Raw genomic sequence first — 19,895 nt, forward strand, 5'->3', positions numbered from 1 at the left:
TCGTTTCCCCTCATCCTCCGCCGTGTCGGAGATAACAATGCAAGTTTGTCCAACCTCACGTTTCAGCAAGCGTCCTCCAATAAGGGCAATATCTCGCTAAACCTTTACTTCACACCGTACTGTAAACATAACAGTTGCACACCATATCAAGACGGTTTTTGTCCTCATCTGTTGTCCAGGCACACATCAATGGTCTTTTCTGCTTCTTTCAAACTGCCTAATTGATCCCTGTGTTGTCTGACATTTCTGTGGCCTGGGGGAGTCAGTGGTCTTTGTATAATTCGAATGTAAAAATTGTAACCCCGGCCTCGCCACCGCATGAGTATTTCAAAAGCCTCAAGTTCTGGTGCACTTCAGACCTATGCTCCCAATCCATGGGCACTCTTTGCAGAGGTTATTCGGGTCAAGTTATTATTATTAATTTTTAAACTTTTCTTCTCAGCTTAGGCTGGTAAAACCCAAGCTATGGGCATAGGTAAACACACTCATTTCTCAACTGCTAGGAACTTTCCAACTGTTCTAGTGGTGCTTAGTATTGTGGCTTTTGGAGACTTACATAAATATTACTGTGTAGGCCTAATTATTTAATGCTATCGTGTAGTGATTTTGGGATGACACTATTTGTAGATATTACTATAGAGACAATGTCCTCTCTGTTCATGTTCCAAAGTCTCCCAATTTCCTCTTTTAATTCAACGTATTTCTGGAGATTTTCACTTATTGATCTTTGTATGTTATGTGTGCTTAGAATGACTATATCTATTAAGTAAGTTGTTCTTGCTTGTTTATCCTTTATTATTATACAATATCTGGATGGTTATTATGGATTGTTCTGTCTGCAATAACCGATCAGTGTAATATAATTTATGAGGCTCTGACTCTAAAACTGGATCAGGCGTGTATTTGTAGTATTTCTTTCATAAATTTGCATCTTAAAGCAACATTTTGATGAATTATGTTTACCACTTGATTGTGCCTGTATAAGTCATCAGATTGAGTTAAACTGCTGTAAGATCTTGTAATGTCTTGGATTATTTCTGGTTTCTATTGGCATTTTCTGAGTTGTCGTCTTGAGTTGTTGGGTCTTTTATTGTACTTTTATTATGTATTTTCGATCATTTTTAGTGCTAACCACCTGGTCCTGTTTTGTCACGTGGTTCCCTTCTGTTTCTGGGAAGAGGTATCATACGACGCTTCCTTGTCAACATCCTGTATGCTCAGATCGAGGAGGTGTTCTCCATCCGGATCATACCCGTCCTTTTGTTAACATTTTCTTTAATAGTGATAGCTTCTTCATTTTTCTGGGCTGTGCTTTCGTTTAAGTTTAGTGGTGTGTACTTCTTATCAGAATTGCATTTGCTCGCCTGGAGTGTTGAATTCTGTTTTCGTTGATGAAAATATATCCTTAGAAATTTTATCTGATTGCTGTGTAATTTTTAAATGTTTGTAACTCCTCTTCCTCATTCGGTTAATCTAAGCACATTTGAGTGTTTCAGAATTTCAGAACATTTCAGAATACAGAGTTTTCTGAAATTTAGCATTTCAGTTCTTATTTTTCTTTGTAAATTTTGCAGATTGGTTTTGGACCAAGTTATTATGACAAAAGAATATGTTATTCTGGGTATACCAAAGTGTTTATTGCCTTTGTTATATTTTTACTACTGAGCTCTGTTTGGCAGATTTTCTTAAGGCTTGGAGTAAACTCTGTCGAAGATTTTCCCTTTATGATCTACTTTCTTTGCTTGTTGATATCCGAGGTACTTAATTGTTTCATATTCATTCATTGGTTGTATTGCAGCTTGCTGCTCTGTTTTGTATTCTATTAGCTCTGTTGCACCTTCCTTTATGTTTAATTTTCTGTACTTATCTAGTCCAAAGTTCATGTTTATACCTTCCCTTGTTTCTGATTTGATACCCAACATACGTCCGATTCAGTAAATTAAAAAGCGGGTTTAAAGCTAAACAAAACCATAGTGGGCTTAGAGAGTCGCCCTGGAGAATGTCTCTGTTTATTTTGATAATAGTAGCTGTTCTTTTTCGTTGTCAATAGATCGGGTGATTATATTACGCGAATCCTTCATCAGATATTAAAGGAATTTCACAAGTATTGGGTGAGGTTCATATATATTAAGAATTTGCATTAACCATGTGCGTGGGACAGAATCAAATGTTTTTGATGGTCAATATAACAACATGAAAGATTTCTGCCTTTCTGTCGGTTTTGATTTAGAATTACAGAATCTATTATCAGTTATACTTTACATCCTGTCATCCCCTTACGGCATCCTTTCTGCTCTTCTGTAAGTATATTGTAGTTATCTAAGTGAGTAGTTGCGGGATGCATGATGTTCTAATTTTATATATAGTTTGTAAACAAGTAATAGGACGATAATTTTGACGGATGATTAGTAATTTCTCCTTTGCGTAGGAAATATGTTTTACCTTCTATTGAAACTTCTGGCACTTTTTTCAAGATTTTAAAGAAAATTGTTGATATGTATTAATGGGTATGGATGAAGGTAAGTAATTTTTTATAGCAATGATTATGCCATTTCTTTTCCAGTTTGGGGTATTTTTTAATAACCACTTTTAGCATATCCACTGTAACTTCAAGTATTTGCCTTTCTTCAATTGTGTGTGTACGTTCATTTCTCTTCCTAACCCAGCTTGCTTCTTGATCGTGTGTCATAGGTTTGGCCAGATATTGGATCAAAAGTTCATTATCTCTGTGATTGTTGGTCATTCCGTGCTTGGGTCGGTGACACTTTGGTGTGTCGAATTTAGTTTCGGTATCCTGTATATACCATTTTCATTGTTTGTGAACTGATAAATCTACTTTCTTCACCTGGCGCATTTCATGTATCTAATTAGTCTAGCTTTGTGTGCACCGAGTATTTGTTTTAGTTTATCGATAAGTTCTACAATTTTTTTTAGTTTGATTGTATCTCGTATGGACTTTCTATTTCCTTGGTGCTTCCTTAGCTTTTCTTTTAAATTTTTGCTCAGGTTATTCATTTTGTACTCCATTAGGCGTGCTATTTCTGCTCTTAAGATTTTAATTTTGTTGCTTCATCTTTTCTATAATTTTGGTATTCTCGTTCTATTACTCAGTTTTGGGTTTCTATTAATTGGTGCCTCTATTTTGGATCATTGCTCTTCACTGCTGTTAATGCTGCATAGGATATTATTGTGTGTAGTTCTTCAAATGTTTCAAGTATTCCTAAATATTATAGTGATATAATATTGTTGAAGTATCTAGAAGTTTGATGAAGTATTTTGTTTTGGTGTGTAGGGACTTTTTATTGTGTCAATGTTCATATATTCTTTTAGAGTGAAGTTAAATATTAGGATAATTTTGTCTGTAAGCTCAGCTTCCTCATCAGCATTCTGAGAAGATTCTACGTCTGTGTTATTGCTGTTAACCATCCGGTTGTGAAGCAGATCAAACAAATTGTATTTTCATTCGTGTTTCGGTGTGTAACACGCTGTAAGGTTTCACTGATGATGTAATGGCTTCTCTCTAATGTTCCACTGCTGAGGTAATGGTTTCTCTGTGGCAGTGATGTTTGGGTTATGACTAGAGATAACGGGGCATGCTAGCCAATAAGCGGGATGTTGTTCTTTCTTGTGTGTCTGGGAGCCTGGAATTTGTGGGTCTTTTGCCGGGGAGAGATGAGGAGAGAAGACGCGAATGAAGAGAGTTGGTAGACCTCGGACGGAGTGGACGGAGCGAGCGTCCGAAGGTCAGCGACGATCGGAAGAGGTCGATGGTGGACGAACGGCCTTATCAGTGAGCTCCAACATTTTCGCATTAGACTGTTTCATGAGAATGGGCTTTTCTCTCTTTTTTTGTTGTCTTTACTAACCATATAGTCAAAGTAAGAATTATAAAGCTTAATCGTTTAATCGTATATTGTGTATTGTTTGTTATTTCCTGGTACTGATTTGTAAAAGGGGACACATCGCGCAGCATCCACCCAAACGATATTTCTTAAGTTTGGCCGGGCCGGGGGGGCGGGGGGTGGTATCATCCCCTATATTAAGCTGCTAGCCGAGGCGAGAGTTACAGGTGCATTGTATTTTCATTATTTTATTGCATAGCATTATTGTGGTCCTTCGGTTGCAACACAGACCAAATACTGGAGGAACTCATTAGGCTAAGCATCATCTATGGAAACGAGTAAACAGTCGATTATTCGGGCCAGGACCCTTCATCAGAACTTTAGGTTGGTTTCTTTCTAGCTCTTCAGTAACTTCGTGTTTTATTTGGTTTAACTTGTCTATTGGGATGAAGTTATTTTTTACTATCGCTCTATGTTGATCTACTATTCGTTGTGCAATTACCTGCATGAAGGGATATTGCGCTATAAACTGTTGATGAAGTTTGTTCCTGCATGCTGTCATATAAGTTTCAAGTTCCATTACTCGGTAAATTTACACGCATTGTGAATGTGTTTACTTCTAATGACTATTTCATCCGTGCCTTTCTTCTCTTAACTGCTTGAGTGGTCTTAGTTGTAAGTGGACTGCTCCCCTGAGAAACACTTGCGGCAGGCGCAGCCTGGGGTTTTGTTGTGCTACTTTGAATGCTACCAGTATCTTCTTTCAGGTTTCCAGGTGCCTGCCCGCCTGTTCAGCGGTGCACCATCAGCGGTTTGCGTACTGTCATGCCCTGCGCTAGCTCCAGGCATGCCCTGACGATCTCCAGTCAGTGGCCGTATCACTCTATTTCGTAGATGCCTCTACTTTCTAAAATGAAAGGGGGCTGCATTTTATACTTATGGCTTCATTCGCCCCTAACATGGGGTACAGACGCGGACCATAGCACGGCCCAGTCTGGGTACAGACGTGCCTGGATTAGTTTCTGCTTTGGTCCGCAGGTGGTATTTTATTTCTGATTTGCCCTGCATATCCGCAGAACTTTCCCGAATCCGCCACATGGGGCCGGATGGGGGACTGAAAACCTTTCATTGATTATTATTATTATTATTATTATTACATTCGCAGAGTTTGTTGTCTTTTGCACATTGCTTGTTTGTTCATCGTGTTGGATGCAGTCCTTCATTGGTTCTATTCTGTTTCTTGAATTTACTGTCTATGCCCGCAAGAAAATGAATCTCAAGGTTGTATATGTACTTTGATCATAAATTTACTTTGAACTTTGAATTTTGAAATGATCCTAGGTAAGGAGGAATAGCAGGCATAATGATGTATCACACGACAAAAGTGTTCAAAATAATACTTTTATTTACATCAACATCTTTAGTATAAATATTTACCGCTTTTAGAAATAGTATCTCTCAATAAATAGACAATAAATTAACAACCTTTTGAGGCTCTGTTCCTGCATTTAAGTACCTTCACATTAACACGACAAATATAAATACAGGCTGAGATGAATTGATCAGCTAGCTGTTGATCAACTACCGAAGTAAGTACTGTAATCATGACTGATGGTCAGGAAAGAGGTCGAGCATCATTAGCCTGCTAGTACACATGACAAAAATTTATTTTTGTGGTATTACTGAACCCTATTACTTTAAAAAAAAGTTAACAGGGCTCAGTGACGCCACAAAAGCAAGCTCAAGAAAATTATGATGGAAAATGAATTGCTGCGCAGTTCATTTTATATCAGAACTATATTAGATTAGTTCTAAATAACTGAAATAGAACTAATTACTGCCAACCGCAACGAAACAAGCTGCAGAAAGGCAGTGATAGTGAGATGCTGACCACAGAGCACCTTCTCCAGAAATGGAACTTTGCATTGCAGTAACGGTCAATCAGTCAAACGGGGAACAAAAACAGGACCATTCAGCAAATTCAAATCTCAACACAGGAGATTAAATAAATACATCAATAAATATATCAGTGCATAAATATCAAGATAGATTCAGACATTCTCTATTCTCCATCACTCACCAGATGAAAATTGCCTTAACATTCAACATAACACACAAGGGGGAGGAGAATAGAAAATTACTGAACGTAATCTACATATCACGTAGTGGCGAATGGGCGTGAACAACAGTTCATGTTGCATAGGCTTAGCATTTAGCACCAGCGATTGGGGATCCGTTCCCACCGCTCTCTCTAAGGAGTTTGTATGTTGGCCCCATGATCGTGTGGGTTTTCTCTGAGTACTCCTGTTTCCGAAGACAAACGAGTAGTAAGTGGTGAGCCAAAAGTACGGCGACACCTCCAGGCTGCCCCAGTGCCCTTAGACAGCGTTTTTCGTACGTTTCGATGTATGTTTGACGAATAACGGTAATCTTTAGCGTAAAGAAATGCTCATATTGATGAGCATTTAGGACAGTATTTTATTTGGTCCGATATATTAACTAGGTTTCCTCTCCACACAGATTGTGTATTCCATCATCTTCTGTTTTCATAAATAGCTCTGGAAATTGTTTTATTTTCCTTCCAAAATGTAATATTAGTCCATTTCGAGATCCTTTTACACATAAAATATTTGAATTAAATAGTCATCAATCTTGGCTTTCTTTGATATTATCTCTGGAAAGTCTTCGGTGAACTTTATTGACTTTTCCCATAATTAAAAGGAGTTGTTGTAAATGTCTCCTGGTCCTATCGTGGATTATTTTCCAGGCACAGTCACTGAATCCCTAAAAGAGGAAAAGCAAAAAGTAAATATATTAGATAATAAACAGATATTAATTAGCTGTATGAATCTGTAAATAATCATAGAGAATAATCTTAGCCAACTCACCTTCTGTTTCAGAAACTCTCTCAGTACATGAAAGTATTTAAGAATTGCGGCATTCTTCCTTGGTTTGGACTCTGAGCCTGGTTTCCGGACACAGACATCCAGCTCTTTGAGCTGCCGATCCAACAGAAGCCTGAAGTGTTCCACTGAGCTCTGGACCCACGTGACTGAGTTCAGGTTCAAACTGTAGATCCTGCGGAGGTGATGCAGGATCTGATGGACAATCCAGATCCTTTCCTGCGCCTGTGCAAAACACACATGGTGACATTAGAAGGGCTCTGATTCCAGTAAAGTTGAGAATTAGAACAGAATGCTTATCTAACATCAACTCCAAACAATAAGCCCTCAGGGAGATGTTGAGGAAGAAAAAAGAAAGGAAATTATAGGCCAGTCAGCCTAACGTCAGTGGTTGGGAAGGTGTTGGAGTCTATTAATAAAGATGAGGCTTCAGGGTACTTGGAAACTAATGATAAAATAAGTCTCCCTTCTGAAAAGGGAAATTTTGCCTGACAAATCCGTTAAAGTTCTTCGAGGAAGTAACCAGCAGGGTGGACAAAGGAGAGGCCGTGGATGCAATTTACTTGGATCTTCAGAAGGCATTTAATAAGATGCCACACATGAGTCTGCCTACCAAGATAAAATACAATAGTGTTACAGGAAGATACAGGCATGGATACAAGAATGGCTGACAAGCAGGAGGCAGCATGTGGGAATAAGGGGGGCATTTTCTGGATGTTGTTCCAGTGTTGTTCCTCAGGGGTCAGTTTTGGGACTGCTGCTTTTCACATTGTTTGTCAGTGATTTAGATAATAGAGTTGATGTCTTTGTGGCAAGGTTTGCGGATGATATGAAGATAAGTGGAAGGATAGGTACTGCTCATTGCGGCAGGACTTAGACAAATTGGAAGAATGGGCAAAAATGTGGCAGATGGAATACAGTGTTGGGAAAGGTACTCTAATGCAGTTTTGTGAAAGTGCGGACTATTATCTAAATGGGGAGAAAATTCAAACATCAGAGGTGCAGAGGGACTTAGGAGTCCTCGTGTAAGACTCCCAGAAGGTTAATTTACAGGTTAAGAAGACAAATGCAATGTTGACATTTATTTCAAGGGGAATAGAATATAAAATCAAGGAGATAATGTTGAGGCTTTACAAGGCACGAATCAGGCTGCACTTGGAGTATTATCAACAGTTTTAGGCCCTATATCTCAGAAAGTATGTGTTCAGAAAGGAAAGAGACATGAGGAGGTTCACGAGGATGATTCCGGGAATCAAGGGGTTAACATATGAGGAACGTTTGGCAGCTTTGGGCCTGTACTCACTGGAATTTACAAGAATGCGTGGGGATCTTCGAAACCTACTGAATGTTGAAAGGATGGATAAGATGGATGTGGAGAGAATGTATCCCTGTGGTGGGGGTGTCCAGAACTAGAGGGCACAGCCTCAACAGTGAGGGGCGACCTTTTAGAACAGAGGTATGAGGAACTTCTTTAGCCGGAGAGTATTGATTCTGTGGAATGCTCTGCCACAGACTGAGGAAGAGACCAAGTCCGTGGGTATATTTAAAGTGGAGATTGGTAGTTTCCTGATTGGTCAGGGCATCAAAGGATACGGCGAGAAGGCAGGTGTATGGGGTTGAGTGGGATTCGGGATCAACCATGATGCAGACTCGACTGGCTGAATGGCCTAATTCTGCTCCTATGTCTTATGGTCTTATAGGAATTGCAGTCCACGGTTTGCAGGTTAAACGGAGAGTGATCAACTTACTATTAGTAAAACCTCAGTTGCACGACAGAATGTCAGTCCTTGACGGAGTGTGGAACTGATCTGCGAGAATAGCCTCAAAGATACAGGGACATTCAGTCAAAGCGCAGGGAATTTTGGTCAGATCTCCTCAAGAAAGAGGTGGTGAGGGAAGGATGGGTGTTCAATAGATGTGCAATCAAATGAAGAGGAAGAAAATAATGTTGATGAAACATGGGTTGTGTAAAAAGCTTGAACCGTAATGTATTCAGACAGCAGAAAAAAACAGTATGCAAAATAAGTCGTCCCAATGGTACATAGCGAAAGAGAGAACAAGTGAAAGAAGATTAAGGCTACACAGCAGAGAATGCAGATGCTAGGAGGTTAAGGGAAGGGAGACATATAAAGGGGAGAGCTGCACTTTGACAAAGAGCGCACTATATGACAATTAATGCGCAATGGCCATCACTCAAAACTTGAATAGAGGCAAGTCATAAAGCCAGATTTATATCAATATGATCTTCAACATTCTCAGTCCATGGTACCATCAAGTAGTAACTTAGTCACTAGCTTAAACTTACCTCGACACGTCATATAATACCAAGTAACTCTTCAAAAATTCTGAGAGTTTTTGCCCCTACCACTCTAACAGGCATTGTATTTCAAATTCCGACTACAAACTGGGGGAATTATTTTTTTCCTTGGATTCCATCCAATCCTATTAATCCCTGCCTTCTACCTAGAGCGCTCGCTTTATATACAAAGCATTGGGTAAAGGTTTACAGCTATCTACATTTACATTTACAGAACCACGTTTTATATTCCACACCTCAGCCGCCTTCTCCATGATTCAAATGGACCAGCAATGATGTGGAATTATTTAACTATTCTGAAAGGGGAAACCTCACAGTCTGTCACGGCAGCATAGGTATCAAGAAGAGCAGTCAGCTGCGGTGGACACAGGTTGCATGATTGAAGAGATGAGAGGATTTCCAGGATATCGATAGAAAATATAAATTCATTGGGTGGTTGAGATAATGAGAGAGTGAAACAAGATGGCGGGGGGGGGGTTGAGTCAAGGACGGTAATATATTTAGAAGTGGAAACACAGTAGAGCAAGTGAGATGATTGGAGAGAATTAGATACAAGAGAGTGAGCTACTAGTGAGTGTGTTACAGAGAGAGAGATGGAGGAGGGTGATCACTAAAGTGAAATCTATTCGGTATGCATGCGTTCTTCGGAGTCAGTGATAGTGATTCTAAAGAAGGTGATGTGCACAGAACAAAAGAAACGATATTCTGCTGTTACCACATTCTTCGGTTAGAGTTCAGATCAGATTCTTCACAATATTTACATTAATGTTTTGAATAAATAATATTAAATCAAAATCTAGAGTTTACTCACATGAACCTCCGCGGAAAGTTTCACCAGGTTCAAGGGCTGGGTCAGCTCCCCAGTCGCACACTGTCGGGGGAGGCGGCCACCCTGAGACAGAAGATACCAACGTTACTGACAATCCCCCCACACAGAAACACCGGGAGAACAGACTATTTGTAATCACCTGATTGTTAACAACGAACAGCCCGGGACTGTCAGGACCCGTCTCTGGGAGCGGGTTCAACTCACCATTTCATTCAGTTTGCCCAGAGTCTCTGTGTTGAGAACTTGCAGTAACCGCAGCCTCTCACAGCCCAGGGTCAGGGTCACGGTCAAAAACAGCCACACACTGCAAACTCTCCAAACTCGGCCCAATGCCATCTTCACCCGACACAGAATAAAGCACCGATATGAGACTAGAATCAGCTCCGAAAACCAGTCTTGTTCGCCGACTGGAACTCGGGATATAGAAACGCCGCGGCTTGTGATCCGGGAGCGGACGCCGGTGCTGCCGAGTCCTGTGTCTGGGGATCGTGCTCTGAGCTCTCTCTGCCATACTGCCGGATTTTATATGTTAAAATCCGAAAATGGGTGACATTCGAAAAGTGAAATGAGTGCGGGATATTTGGGAACGCGTCGGGAGAGAGCGACCTTCGCTCTGAAGTAAGGAATCTGAAAGCGGGAGAGTCCCGCAGCAACGACGGGAAAATCCGCCACCGGAGAGAACAAGCAGCGCCCAGGCTCCGGACTTCTTGACGGATTCAAGGTGTTGTGGAGGGAGGCTCAGGTTTGGCAGAGGACGAGGGTGGGATGAGGAAGTGACAGTGTCGGTGTATGGGTGGAGGCTGTATTTTATCATGGTTATAGTAACACTGTGTCGTTCAGCGCTTATATTCGGATCCACAAAGAGAATTCCTGTTAAATCCGTCCTCGCACTCACCCAACTCCGGTGACATCACAACACAGGGTGGACAGTGCCGAGAGCCCGCGTCACAGCCAACCTGTGGCGATTCGCTCTGCGGGAGTACACTTCCCCGTGACTGTGGTCGCTAAGTACAGAATGCTTCTGATATCTGCGTTCTTTTAAAATACATTTCTGTTCTTTTTATTATTTAAACGCTCCCACTCCGATTCAGAAAGTGATGCAACCCTCTTCCCTATTGAATATAGATTCTAAAGATTTTCCTCTTTTTCCGTGTTGTAAGCACTTCACTCCACTTTATGCCTTACGCTGTAGTTTTACACTCGTCAGAATAAGCAAGTGCATATATTTTGTTGTGAGTTGTCTCAGTTTTATATTTCAATGTTGTTACACGGATTTAATCTCTTGGTTTTAGTTCTTTATATTTATTTTGAAACGAGAAAGGGTTGAATCTGAAGTGAAAATGCCACAAGGACCAAGATGTACACAGCAGATGCCTCAAAGATGAGAAAATCTACAGATGCTGGAAATCCAAGCAAAACATACAAAATGCTGAAGGAACTCAGCAGGCCAGGCAGCATCTATAGAAAAGAGTCGACATTTCGGGCCGAGACCCTTCTTCAGTCCTGGCTGTTTACTCTTTTCCATGGATGCTGCCTGTCCTGTTGAGTTACTCCAGCATTTTGTATGAGTCGGTTGAACAGCAGGTGCCTCTTGCAATAGTAACGAGAGGGAAGGTAAGGTTTTGTTTTCCCAGTTTACGTTGTACCTCACTCTGGCAGTGGAGGAGGTCCCCGTAGCACGAATGAGAGTGGGGTTGAGAATTACAGCGGTTTCAAACCCTTCAATCTGTAGTTTTATTTGATCATTTACAAACACGTTCAATTTCGGAAGTGACGAAACCCCCTTTTCTTGACTCGGGTTACTTTCGCTTTTCTTCCAGTTGCAAACAGAGCCGGAGTCTTTCCTGGGAGCAGCGGCAAGAAAGAAAAGCGATCGGGGTCTGGATCGCCATCCGACTCAGTGTCCAAGTGGTTCGATTTAAACGAGAAACCGAAATGTCTTATTTAAATACAGACTACAAACACACTCTGTGCTTAGAGAGCACGGTCGCGGACTGGAGTACTCGCGCAGTGAGAGTCGCAGTGGCCTTGGCTTTCTGCGCTGACCACCCTGCGATGTGGTTTCATTGGAACTGGGTGAGTGCTAGGTGCGAATTTAACAGAATCTGTTTGTGGCTCCGAAGATCAGCTCTGAAACGCGCAGTGTAACTGTAACCCTGATAAAAATGCAGCCCCCATCGAGGCACGAACACGGTCACGTCCGCAAACCCACCCTCGTTCCCTGCTAAAGCTGACCCACCCTCCACAACCCTTTTGACCCCCCCGATCTGAACGACGCAAGAAGTCCGGAGCCTGGGCGCTGCTTGTTCTCTCCGGTGGCGGATTTTCCCGTCGTTGCTGCGGGACTCTCCCGCTTTCAGATTCCTTACTTCAGAGCGAAGGTCGCTCTCTCCCAACGCATTCCCAAATATTCCGCAGTCATTTCACTTTTCGAATGTCACCCATTTTCGGATTTTAACATATAAAATCCGGCAGTATGGCAGAGAGAGCTCACAACACGATCACCAGACACAGGACTCGGCAGCACCGGCGTCCGCTCCCGGATCACAAGCCGCGGCGTTTCTATATCCTGAGTTCCAGTCGGCGAACAAGACCGGTTTTAAGAGCTGATCCTGGTCTCATATCGGTGCTTTATTCTGTGTCGCGTGAAGATGGCATTGGGCCGAGTTTGGAGAGTTTGCAGTGTGTGGCTGTTTTTGACCGTGACCCTGACCCTGGGCTGTGAGAGGCTGCGGTTACTGCAAGTTCTCAACACAAAGACTCTGGGCAAACTGAATGAAATGGTGAGTTGAACCCGCTCCCAGAGACGGGTCCTGACAGTCCCGGGCTGTTCGTTGTTAACAAATAGTCTGTTCTCCCGGTGTTTCTGTGTGGTGGGATTGTCAGTAACGTTGAAATCTTCTGTCTCAGGGTGGCCGCCTCCCCCGACAGTGTGCGACTGAGAGGCTGTCGTTGAAAACCAAGCCCCTGGAGCTGGTGAAACTTTCGGCGGAGGTTCATGTGAGTAAACTCTGGATTTTACTTTAACGTAATTTATTCGAGACATTTGTGTAATGCTAAGAACCTGACCTGAAATTTAACAGGTGAACAAACTATTACAGAATGTCAATGCTTTTTCTCCATGTCATTGGCTTTTTCTGTCACTCCGGCTCGGATTCTAAAGAAAACATTCAAAGGGAATATATCTGACAGCAGCTTTCACACCCTGTCGATCTCCTCCTGTGTTCCACTCACTGGCGGCCCACACTCTGTCTCTAACATCCTCTCCTCATCTCACATACTCTAACACGAAACATGCTGCTCTGTGACCGTCTGCTTGCTACTGTCACTCCCCCTCCCTGCACTTTCTGGTCGCTCTGTCTGATGATCTCAACTACCCAATGAATTTATCCCTTCTGACCATCTGCTGCAAATCTTCTTATCCCCTCAAAATCTCCTCGAAGCATCACACAACCTGTGTCCACCATGGGTGATGAAATCAACTGCACTATCCCAATAATCCAACACCTGAGTTTAAGTGCCTCCTCCGACCTAGTTAAGTGATTCTTCATCTTAGTTGGCCCATTGGGATCAAGGAGGCGAGGATTTTGTGTGTGGGGGGGGGGGACGGGATAGGGGTGTATCAAATTATGAGTGGTGGAATTAGAATGTACTGCATTATTCTTCCCCACAGCTGAGGTGTCTACATTGATTTAAGACAAAAAAGTAAGAGGTTTGGATGGGATATTAGGAAAATATTCCTCCAGGGTATACTTGAAATTTGGAACCCAGCATCTGAAAAGATATTGAGGGCAGAAATTTTCACAACATTTAAGGAGTATCTACTGTATATGATTGCTTCAATTGCCAAGGCTACTGAGCAGCTATTGGTGAATGGAGCATGAGAACAATGCAGCACAGTACATGCACGATGTCTACTCTAATATCAATCTAACCCTTCCCTCCCTCATAGTTCTCCATTTTTTCTTTCTTCCATATCTCTATCTAACAGTCTCTGAAATGTCCCAAATGTATTTGCGTCGACTACCACCCTGGCGGGGCGTTCTATGCATCCACTATTCTCTGTGTAAAAGACCTACCTCTGACACTGCCCCCCCCCCATACATTCCTCCGAACACCTCAAAGTTATGCCCCTTGTATTAGCTATTTTTATCCTGGGAAAAAGTCTCTGTTGCCCACTCTACCTTTGCCTGTTATCATCTTGTACACCTCTATCAAGTCACCTCTCGTCCTCCTTCTCTCCAAAGAGAAAAGCCCAAATTATCCTCATGAGATATGCCCTCTAATCTGATCAGCATCATGGTAAATCAACTCTGCACCCTGTCTAAAGCCATGTACTTCCTATATTGAAGTGAACAAAACTGAGCACAATACTCCAAATGTGGTCTATCTAGAGCTTTATAGAAGAGTTATACAACTGCAACATTACCTCACAGCTCTTAAACTCAATCCTATGAGTAACTCCATATGCCTTCTTAATCACCCTGTCAGCTTCCATAGCAACTTTAAGGGATCTATGAACATGGACTTCAAGATCCCGCTTTTCCTCCACTTAAGATCCCTGCCATTAACTCTGTATTCTGCCTTCAATTTTGAGCTTCCAAAGAGAAACACTTGATACTTTTCTAGATTGAACATCATCTGTCATTTTTCAGCCCAGCTCTGCATTCCATGAATGTCCCATTGTAACCCAAATCAATCTTCTATTCTATGCATAACAACATCAATCTTTGTGTTATCTGCAAACTTACTAATTCTCCCTTCCGCTTCCTGATCTAAGTCATTTAAAAATATTACAAAGGGAAGGGTCTCAGAAAAGATTTTTGCGAACACCATGAGGGACAGACTTCCAGGCAGAATGTGTTCCATCTGCTACCACCTTCTGCCTTCTGTGGGCAAGCCAACTCTGAATCCACTTAGCCAAGTTTCCCTGAATTCAATGCCTCTTTACTTTTTGAATGAGCTTACCATGGGGAACCTCGTCAAATGCCTTACTAAAACCCATACATACTACATCCACTCTTCTGCCTTGGGAATTTCCTTAATTCGACTTGTGATAGCCTTTTCATGTCCAGTTCTAGCTCTTGTAAGTCCATTCATTAGCTGCTGCCTGGCTACTAGCAGATGAGATGGGCCAAATGGTCTAATTATGCTCTTATGTGCTATAGCCTACCTTGCAGCTCTCAAGAGTCTGATCCTTTCTTACTAAATTTTAGGTATGTTTCTTTCTTCCTCTAAACTAGATGTTCCACTTCTCTTGTCAACCATGATTCCTTCACCCTACCATCCTTTCCTTGCCTGAATGGGGCAAACCTATCCAGAATCACATGCAAGTACTACAACCTTCACATTTCCATTGTGCATTTCTCTGAGTGCATCTGTTCCCAATTTATGCTCTCAAGTTTCTACCTAATAGCATCATAATTGACCTGCCCCCAATTAAATAATTTATAATACTGTCAGCTCCTATCCTTCTAAAAGGCTATGGTAAAGGTGTGGGAGTTGTAGTCACTGTCTCCAAAATGCTCATCTAAAAAAGATATGTCACCTGACCACGTTCATTGGCTAGAACCAGGCCTAATATGACCTCTCCTCTAGTTGGCCTGTCTGCATACTGTGTCAGGAATCCTTCCAGGACAGACCCAACATGCTCTGTCCCATCTAAACTTTTTGCACTGAGGAGCTGACAATCAATTTTAGAGAACTTGAAGTCACCAATGACAACAACCCTGTATCTTTCCAAAATCTGCCTCCCAATCTGCTGCTCAGTGTATTGGATAATGTTGAGGGGATCTACAGAAATCTTTCAATAGAGTGACTGCTTCCTTGCTGTTTCTGACTTCCATCAACACTGACTCCATAGACGATCCCTCCAGGACGTCCTGCCTTTTTGCAGCTGTGATACCATCCCTGGTTAGCAATGCCACTCCCCCACCTCTTTTACCTCTCTCCCTGTCCCTTTTGAAAAATCTAAACCCCAGAAACTGCAGCAAAAAATTCCTGCCCTTGTGACAAATCCTCTGACCTATCACTCTGCTTTTGTATCACTCTGAATGAGATTTCTTTAGGTGGCTGCTTGATGGGTGGTATGGACTGAGAGGACTCGAGCACCTTTATTTCTGTGACTCTTACTTGCCCCTACTCAAGTTCTGAAGTGTAGAAGATGATCTGCTTATCTTAAAAATGTGTGATGGCCATTGGGCATCAGGTACCAGACGGTGCAGACACAGGGGACCTCAGCTCACATTACAAGACACCCCTAAAAAGTTCCTACTCCCATTGTCACCTGTCATCTATTTCCCTAACCACTTCACTGACGTTCCAATTCCTTGGACTAACATAATTAACATGCAACTGTTTATGTCATTGTCTTTATAAGTTACTGTTTAATCTTTTTAACAACCCATTCAGACAACTGTCTGTCTCACCTCCATGATTCTCCCCTTTATGAGATTGTAGATCTCTATAAAATCTCCCCCTCACTATTTCTGGTGAAAGGAGAGCAGACTAAATTCCTCTAGTCTGTGTAACTAACATCCTGTGGAATTGATGCCATTCGCTCATTCAGTCAAGCAGCTTGTCATTCTTCATCTAAGTCCTTATTTGTGGTTCATTGCTCATTCCCTGTTGAAACCTCTAACTGTACACTGCAATTGACAACGATGTGACCTTCAATTCACAGTTGTTAGTAGCCCTCCATTTGAGGTCTGTATATTTTAAGTTGATGTTTGATTTTGTCTTGTACTAAGACTCATAAATGTTCTGTTCTAATTCTAAACGTTTGTGAGACCACAACCCTACTAATGTCACCATGTGTGTTTTGCACAGGCGCAGGAAAGGATCTGGATTGTCCATCAGACCCTGCATCACCTCCGCAGGATCTACAGTTTGAACCTGAGCTCAGTCACGTGGGTCCAGAGCTCAGTGGAACACTTCAGGCATCTCTTGGATCGGCAGCTCAAAGAGCTGGATGTCTGTGTCCGGAAACCGGGCTCAGAGTCCAAACCAAGGAAGAATGCCGCAATTCTTAAATACTTTCAGAAATTGAGAGAGTTTTTGAAACAGAAGGTGAATTGATATTAAAACATGTGCCTGCCAATACATTTATTTATCTACTTTATACTTGTTCATGATCTAATTTTTCACTATTGAGTACATTTGCCTTTTTCTTCCTCCCTTTTAGGGATTCAGCAACTGTGCCTGGGAGGTAACCCGCACTGAGACCACCACGCATTTAAAACAGCTCCTTCTCATTATGGCAAAAATCAGCAGAGATCACTGAAGATTTTCCAGAGTCAATTTTATAAGGGATCAAGATTAATGACTATTTATTTAAAATAACTTTCAAGGCAAAGTATATCTGAACCAGCTGATGTTACATTCAAAAATAAATTAAACTAAGTACAGTACTAGAAATTTTAATGGAAACTCCAGCTGGTGCAAATACTCAGTGCCTGTGGAGATGAAATCTGAGTTAATTCCTCGAGTCAATGCTCATAAACTTGAAACACTAATTGTTGCTCACTCCACTCAGCAGCTGTCTGAGCTGTGCATGTTTTCAGTATTTTCTGTTTTTACTGTTTATTATACAACCATATTAATACAATTTTCATCTGGCAAGTGATGTGGAAGGAATGTTTGGATCTTTTTCCATATCCAGTGTTGTGTTGAATTAATTTATTGCTATTTTTTGTATTATTACTCAGTGATGAAATGTGAATTTAGTGAATGATACTATTCTTGTCCATTCATATCAAGACAGGCAGCTACTGCAATGCAATGATCCAATCCTGGAAAAGGTGCACTGTGGACAGCTTCTCACTCTATCTGCCATTCTGCACCTTATCTCTATTACGGTTTTAAGGCATCCGTTAGTCTTGCGAGACCATGGATCTGCACCTGGAAAGTCTTCACTCTCCAGGGCGCAGGCCTGGGCAAGGTTGTATGGAAGACCAGCAGTTGCCAATGCTGCAAGTCTCCCCTCTCCATGACACCGATGTTGTCCAAGGGAAGGGCATGAGGACCCATACAGCTTGGTACCAGTGTCATCGCAGAGCAATGTGTGATTAAGTGCCTTACTCAGGGACACAACATCACACAACACCTGTTGCCATGGCTGAGGCTCGAACTCACGACCTTCAGGTCGCTAGTCTAATGCCTTAACCACTTGGCCACGTGCCCACATGGTTTGCATCATTGTAGTTCTCTATCTAAATTAATCCTGGGTGGAATTTTGTTTCTCATAACTTCATTTACAAGAAATTTTGCAATTTCTTTTGTCCAGCATCCTCTAGTGTTATCAGTTTGATCTGAGAGTTGTAGGTTTCAGCCCCTCTTCAAAGGTAAACTGTTTGTAGTTCTATTCCTTTTCCCAAAAATTCTTCCTCCAATTGTCATTTTTGTAATGGGAATATGCATTGGGAATGTTCTGATCTACACTTAGTACACAGGTTGTGGGTATGCAAGACCATTCCTCTTGATTTCATCGCTGATCTTCAGTGATCATAATGTGATTGTTCTCCCAATGGTTAGAAGATAAAGTTGTCCTAATTTATTTATACTGTATTTATTGTGATCATTTAAAAAAGTATGTACATGTAGCTCAAAAGTTTTAATTTATTATTACTGTGAAAAATACAATGGATAATATATTTTTAAATTTAATAAAAAATCAGTGAAGATGTTACTACATATTAATTATTCTGAATATTTCACATTTTTGGAATAAAAATTTGGGCATGCTGATCCTCCTCACAGAATATAACATTTCTTCTTCTCATTCCTTGTTATAGGTACTTCCCCCACTTTATTCTTTCCCCTGCAATGTCACATTCAGCAGACAAAGCATATGAGTACACTTCAAAGTGATTTGACGTGATTTTTATCTTCCCTGTATGTTACTTGGTTTTCATCTTCATATTCTCCCTTTGAATGAGGAAGTGTTGAATCTGAAGGGAACATGTAAATGTAACACAGGCCTATATCTTAAAGCAGAAACCACATGCAGTGGTACTGTCACGGAGGATAAAGTGCTGCTCTTCTTGCTTATATTGGGCTCATTGTGGTAGTGGAGGAGGCTGCAGTGAGGTCAGAATGGGACTGGGATTGAGAACGAACGTGCTTTTAGATTCCAGCATCATAAATTCTAAATTAAAGTTTATTGTCAGAAGCATCAGTGCCCAGGTTATAAATGCCATGAAAATTAGTTTTTTTTTGCAGGAGCGCCACAGCATATTATAAACATTACAAACAGAAGTTAGCAAATATAACTTAGCAAAAAAAAGAGAGTATATCGAAAACAACAGGAATTCTGCAGATGCTGGAAATTCAATCAACACACATCAAAGTTGCTGGTGAACGCAGCAGGCCAGGCAGCATCTGTAGGAAGAGGTGCAGTCGACGTTTCAGGCCGAGACCCTTCGTCAGGACTTCTTCCTACAGATGCTGCCTGGCCTGCTGCGTTCACCAGCAACTTTGATGTGTGTTGAGAGAGTATATCGAGTTAGGAAAGAGGCTGAGGAGAAGGGCATCCAAGGTAGTGCAGGTAGGAATGGGACACAGGTCGATAAGTGGTTAAAAAAGCTTATGGAATACTTGTTTTTATTAGTCGTGACATTGAGTTCAAAGGTCAAGAGCTTATGTTACAACTTTATAGACTCTTGTTAGGCCACCCCTGGTGTTTTGCATACAGTTCTTGTCGCTCCACTATAGGAAGGACGTCGAAGCTTTGGAGAGGGCGCAGAAGAGGTTTACTGGGATGTTGCCTGGTTCAGAGGGCTATCACAAGAAGCTGAACAAACTTGGGTTGTTTACTTTGGAGCAGCTGAGGCTGGGGGGAGAGCTGATAGGGGTTTATATGATTATGAGATGCATAGGTAGACAGAGAGTATCTGTTTTTTCCAGGGTAGAAATATCTAATACCAGATGAGCATGAATTGAAGGTGAGTCGGGGGAGTTTCAGGGGAGAATTGAGAGGTAAATTTTTTACTTAGGCAGTGGTAGAT

At 41.6% G+C, this 19,895-nt stretch overlaps 2 protein-coding genes across 3 annotated transcripts; one reads left to right on the plus strand and one right to left on the minus strand.

Moving 5' to 3' along the window:
- Nucleotides 1–6,488: 6,488 nt before the first annotated feature.
- LOC140191753 (interferon a3-like) lies at nucleotides 6,489–10,227 on the minus strand. Its single transcript, XM_072249461.1, has 4 exons — nucleotides 10,096–10,227; nucleotides 9,874–9,954; nucleotides 6,731–6,970; nucleotides 6,489–6,626 (listed from the first exon to the last, which is right to left on the minus strand). The coding sequence occupies exons 1-4, from the start codon at nucleotides 10,225–10,227 to the stop codon at nucleotides 6,489–6,491; spliced, it is 591 nt and encodes a 196-aa protein (XP_072105562.1).
- A 1,504-nt stretch (nucleotides 10,228–11,731) lies between these two features.
- On the plus strand, nucleotides 11,732–18,511 carry LOC140191539 (interferon alpha-21-like). Of its 2 annotated transcripts, none has more exons than XM_072248996.1 (4): nucleotides 11,732–11,967; nucleotides 12,802–12,891; nucleotides 16,720–16,959; nucleotides 17,075–18,511. In XM_072248996.1, exons 1-4 carry the CDS (start codon nucleotides 11,827–11,829, stop codon nucleotides 17,171–17,173), a joined length of 570 nt encoding a protein of 189 aa, XP_072105097.1. In that variant the 5' UTR covers nucleotides 11,732–11,826; the 3' UTR covers nucleotides 17,174–18,511. The 2 variants fall into 2 exon arrangements, with proteins under 2 accessions (XP_072105097.1, XP_072105098.1); XM_072248997.1 differs by having other exon boundaries at nucleotides 11,888–12,674.
- Nucleotides 18,512–19,895: the final 1,384 nt, after the last annotated feature.

This window comes from Mobula birostris, chromosome X (assembly GCF_030028105.1).
Source record: "Mobula birostris isolate sMobBir1 chromosome X, sMobBir1.hap1, whole genome shotgun sequence".
NCBI lineage: Eukaryota > Metazoa > Chordata > Chondrichthyes > Myliobatiformes > Myliobatidae > Mobula > Mobula birostris.

Coding starts and splice junctions, on each gene's coding strand:
- LOC140191539 (XM_072248996.1), top strand. CDS start 11,827: ATGTCTTATTTAAATACAGACTACAAACACACTCTGTGCTTAGAGAGC. Junction 11,968..12,801: donor TGTGGTTTCATTGGAACTGG/GTGAGTGCTAGG, acceptor CTTCTGTCTCAG/GGTGGCCGCCTCCCCCGACA. Junction 12,892..16,719: donor AACTTTCGGCGGAGGTTCAT/GTGAGTAAACTC, acceptor TGTTTTGCACAG/GCGCAGGAAAGGATCTGGAT.
- LOC140191753 (XM_072249461.1), bottom strand. CDS start 10,227: ATGGCATTGGGCCGAGTTTGGAGAGTTTGCAGTGTGTGGCTGTTTTTG. Junction 9,955..10,095: donor TGGGCAAACTGAATGAAATG/GTGAGTTGAACC, acceptor CTTCTGTCTCAG/GGTGGCCGCCTCCCCCGACA. Junction 6,971..9,873: donor AACTTTCCGCGGAGGTTCAT/GTGAGTAAACTC, acceptor TGTTTTGCACAG/GCGCAGGAAAGGATCTGGAT.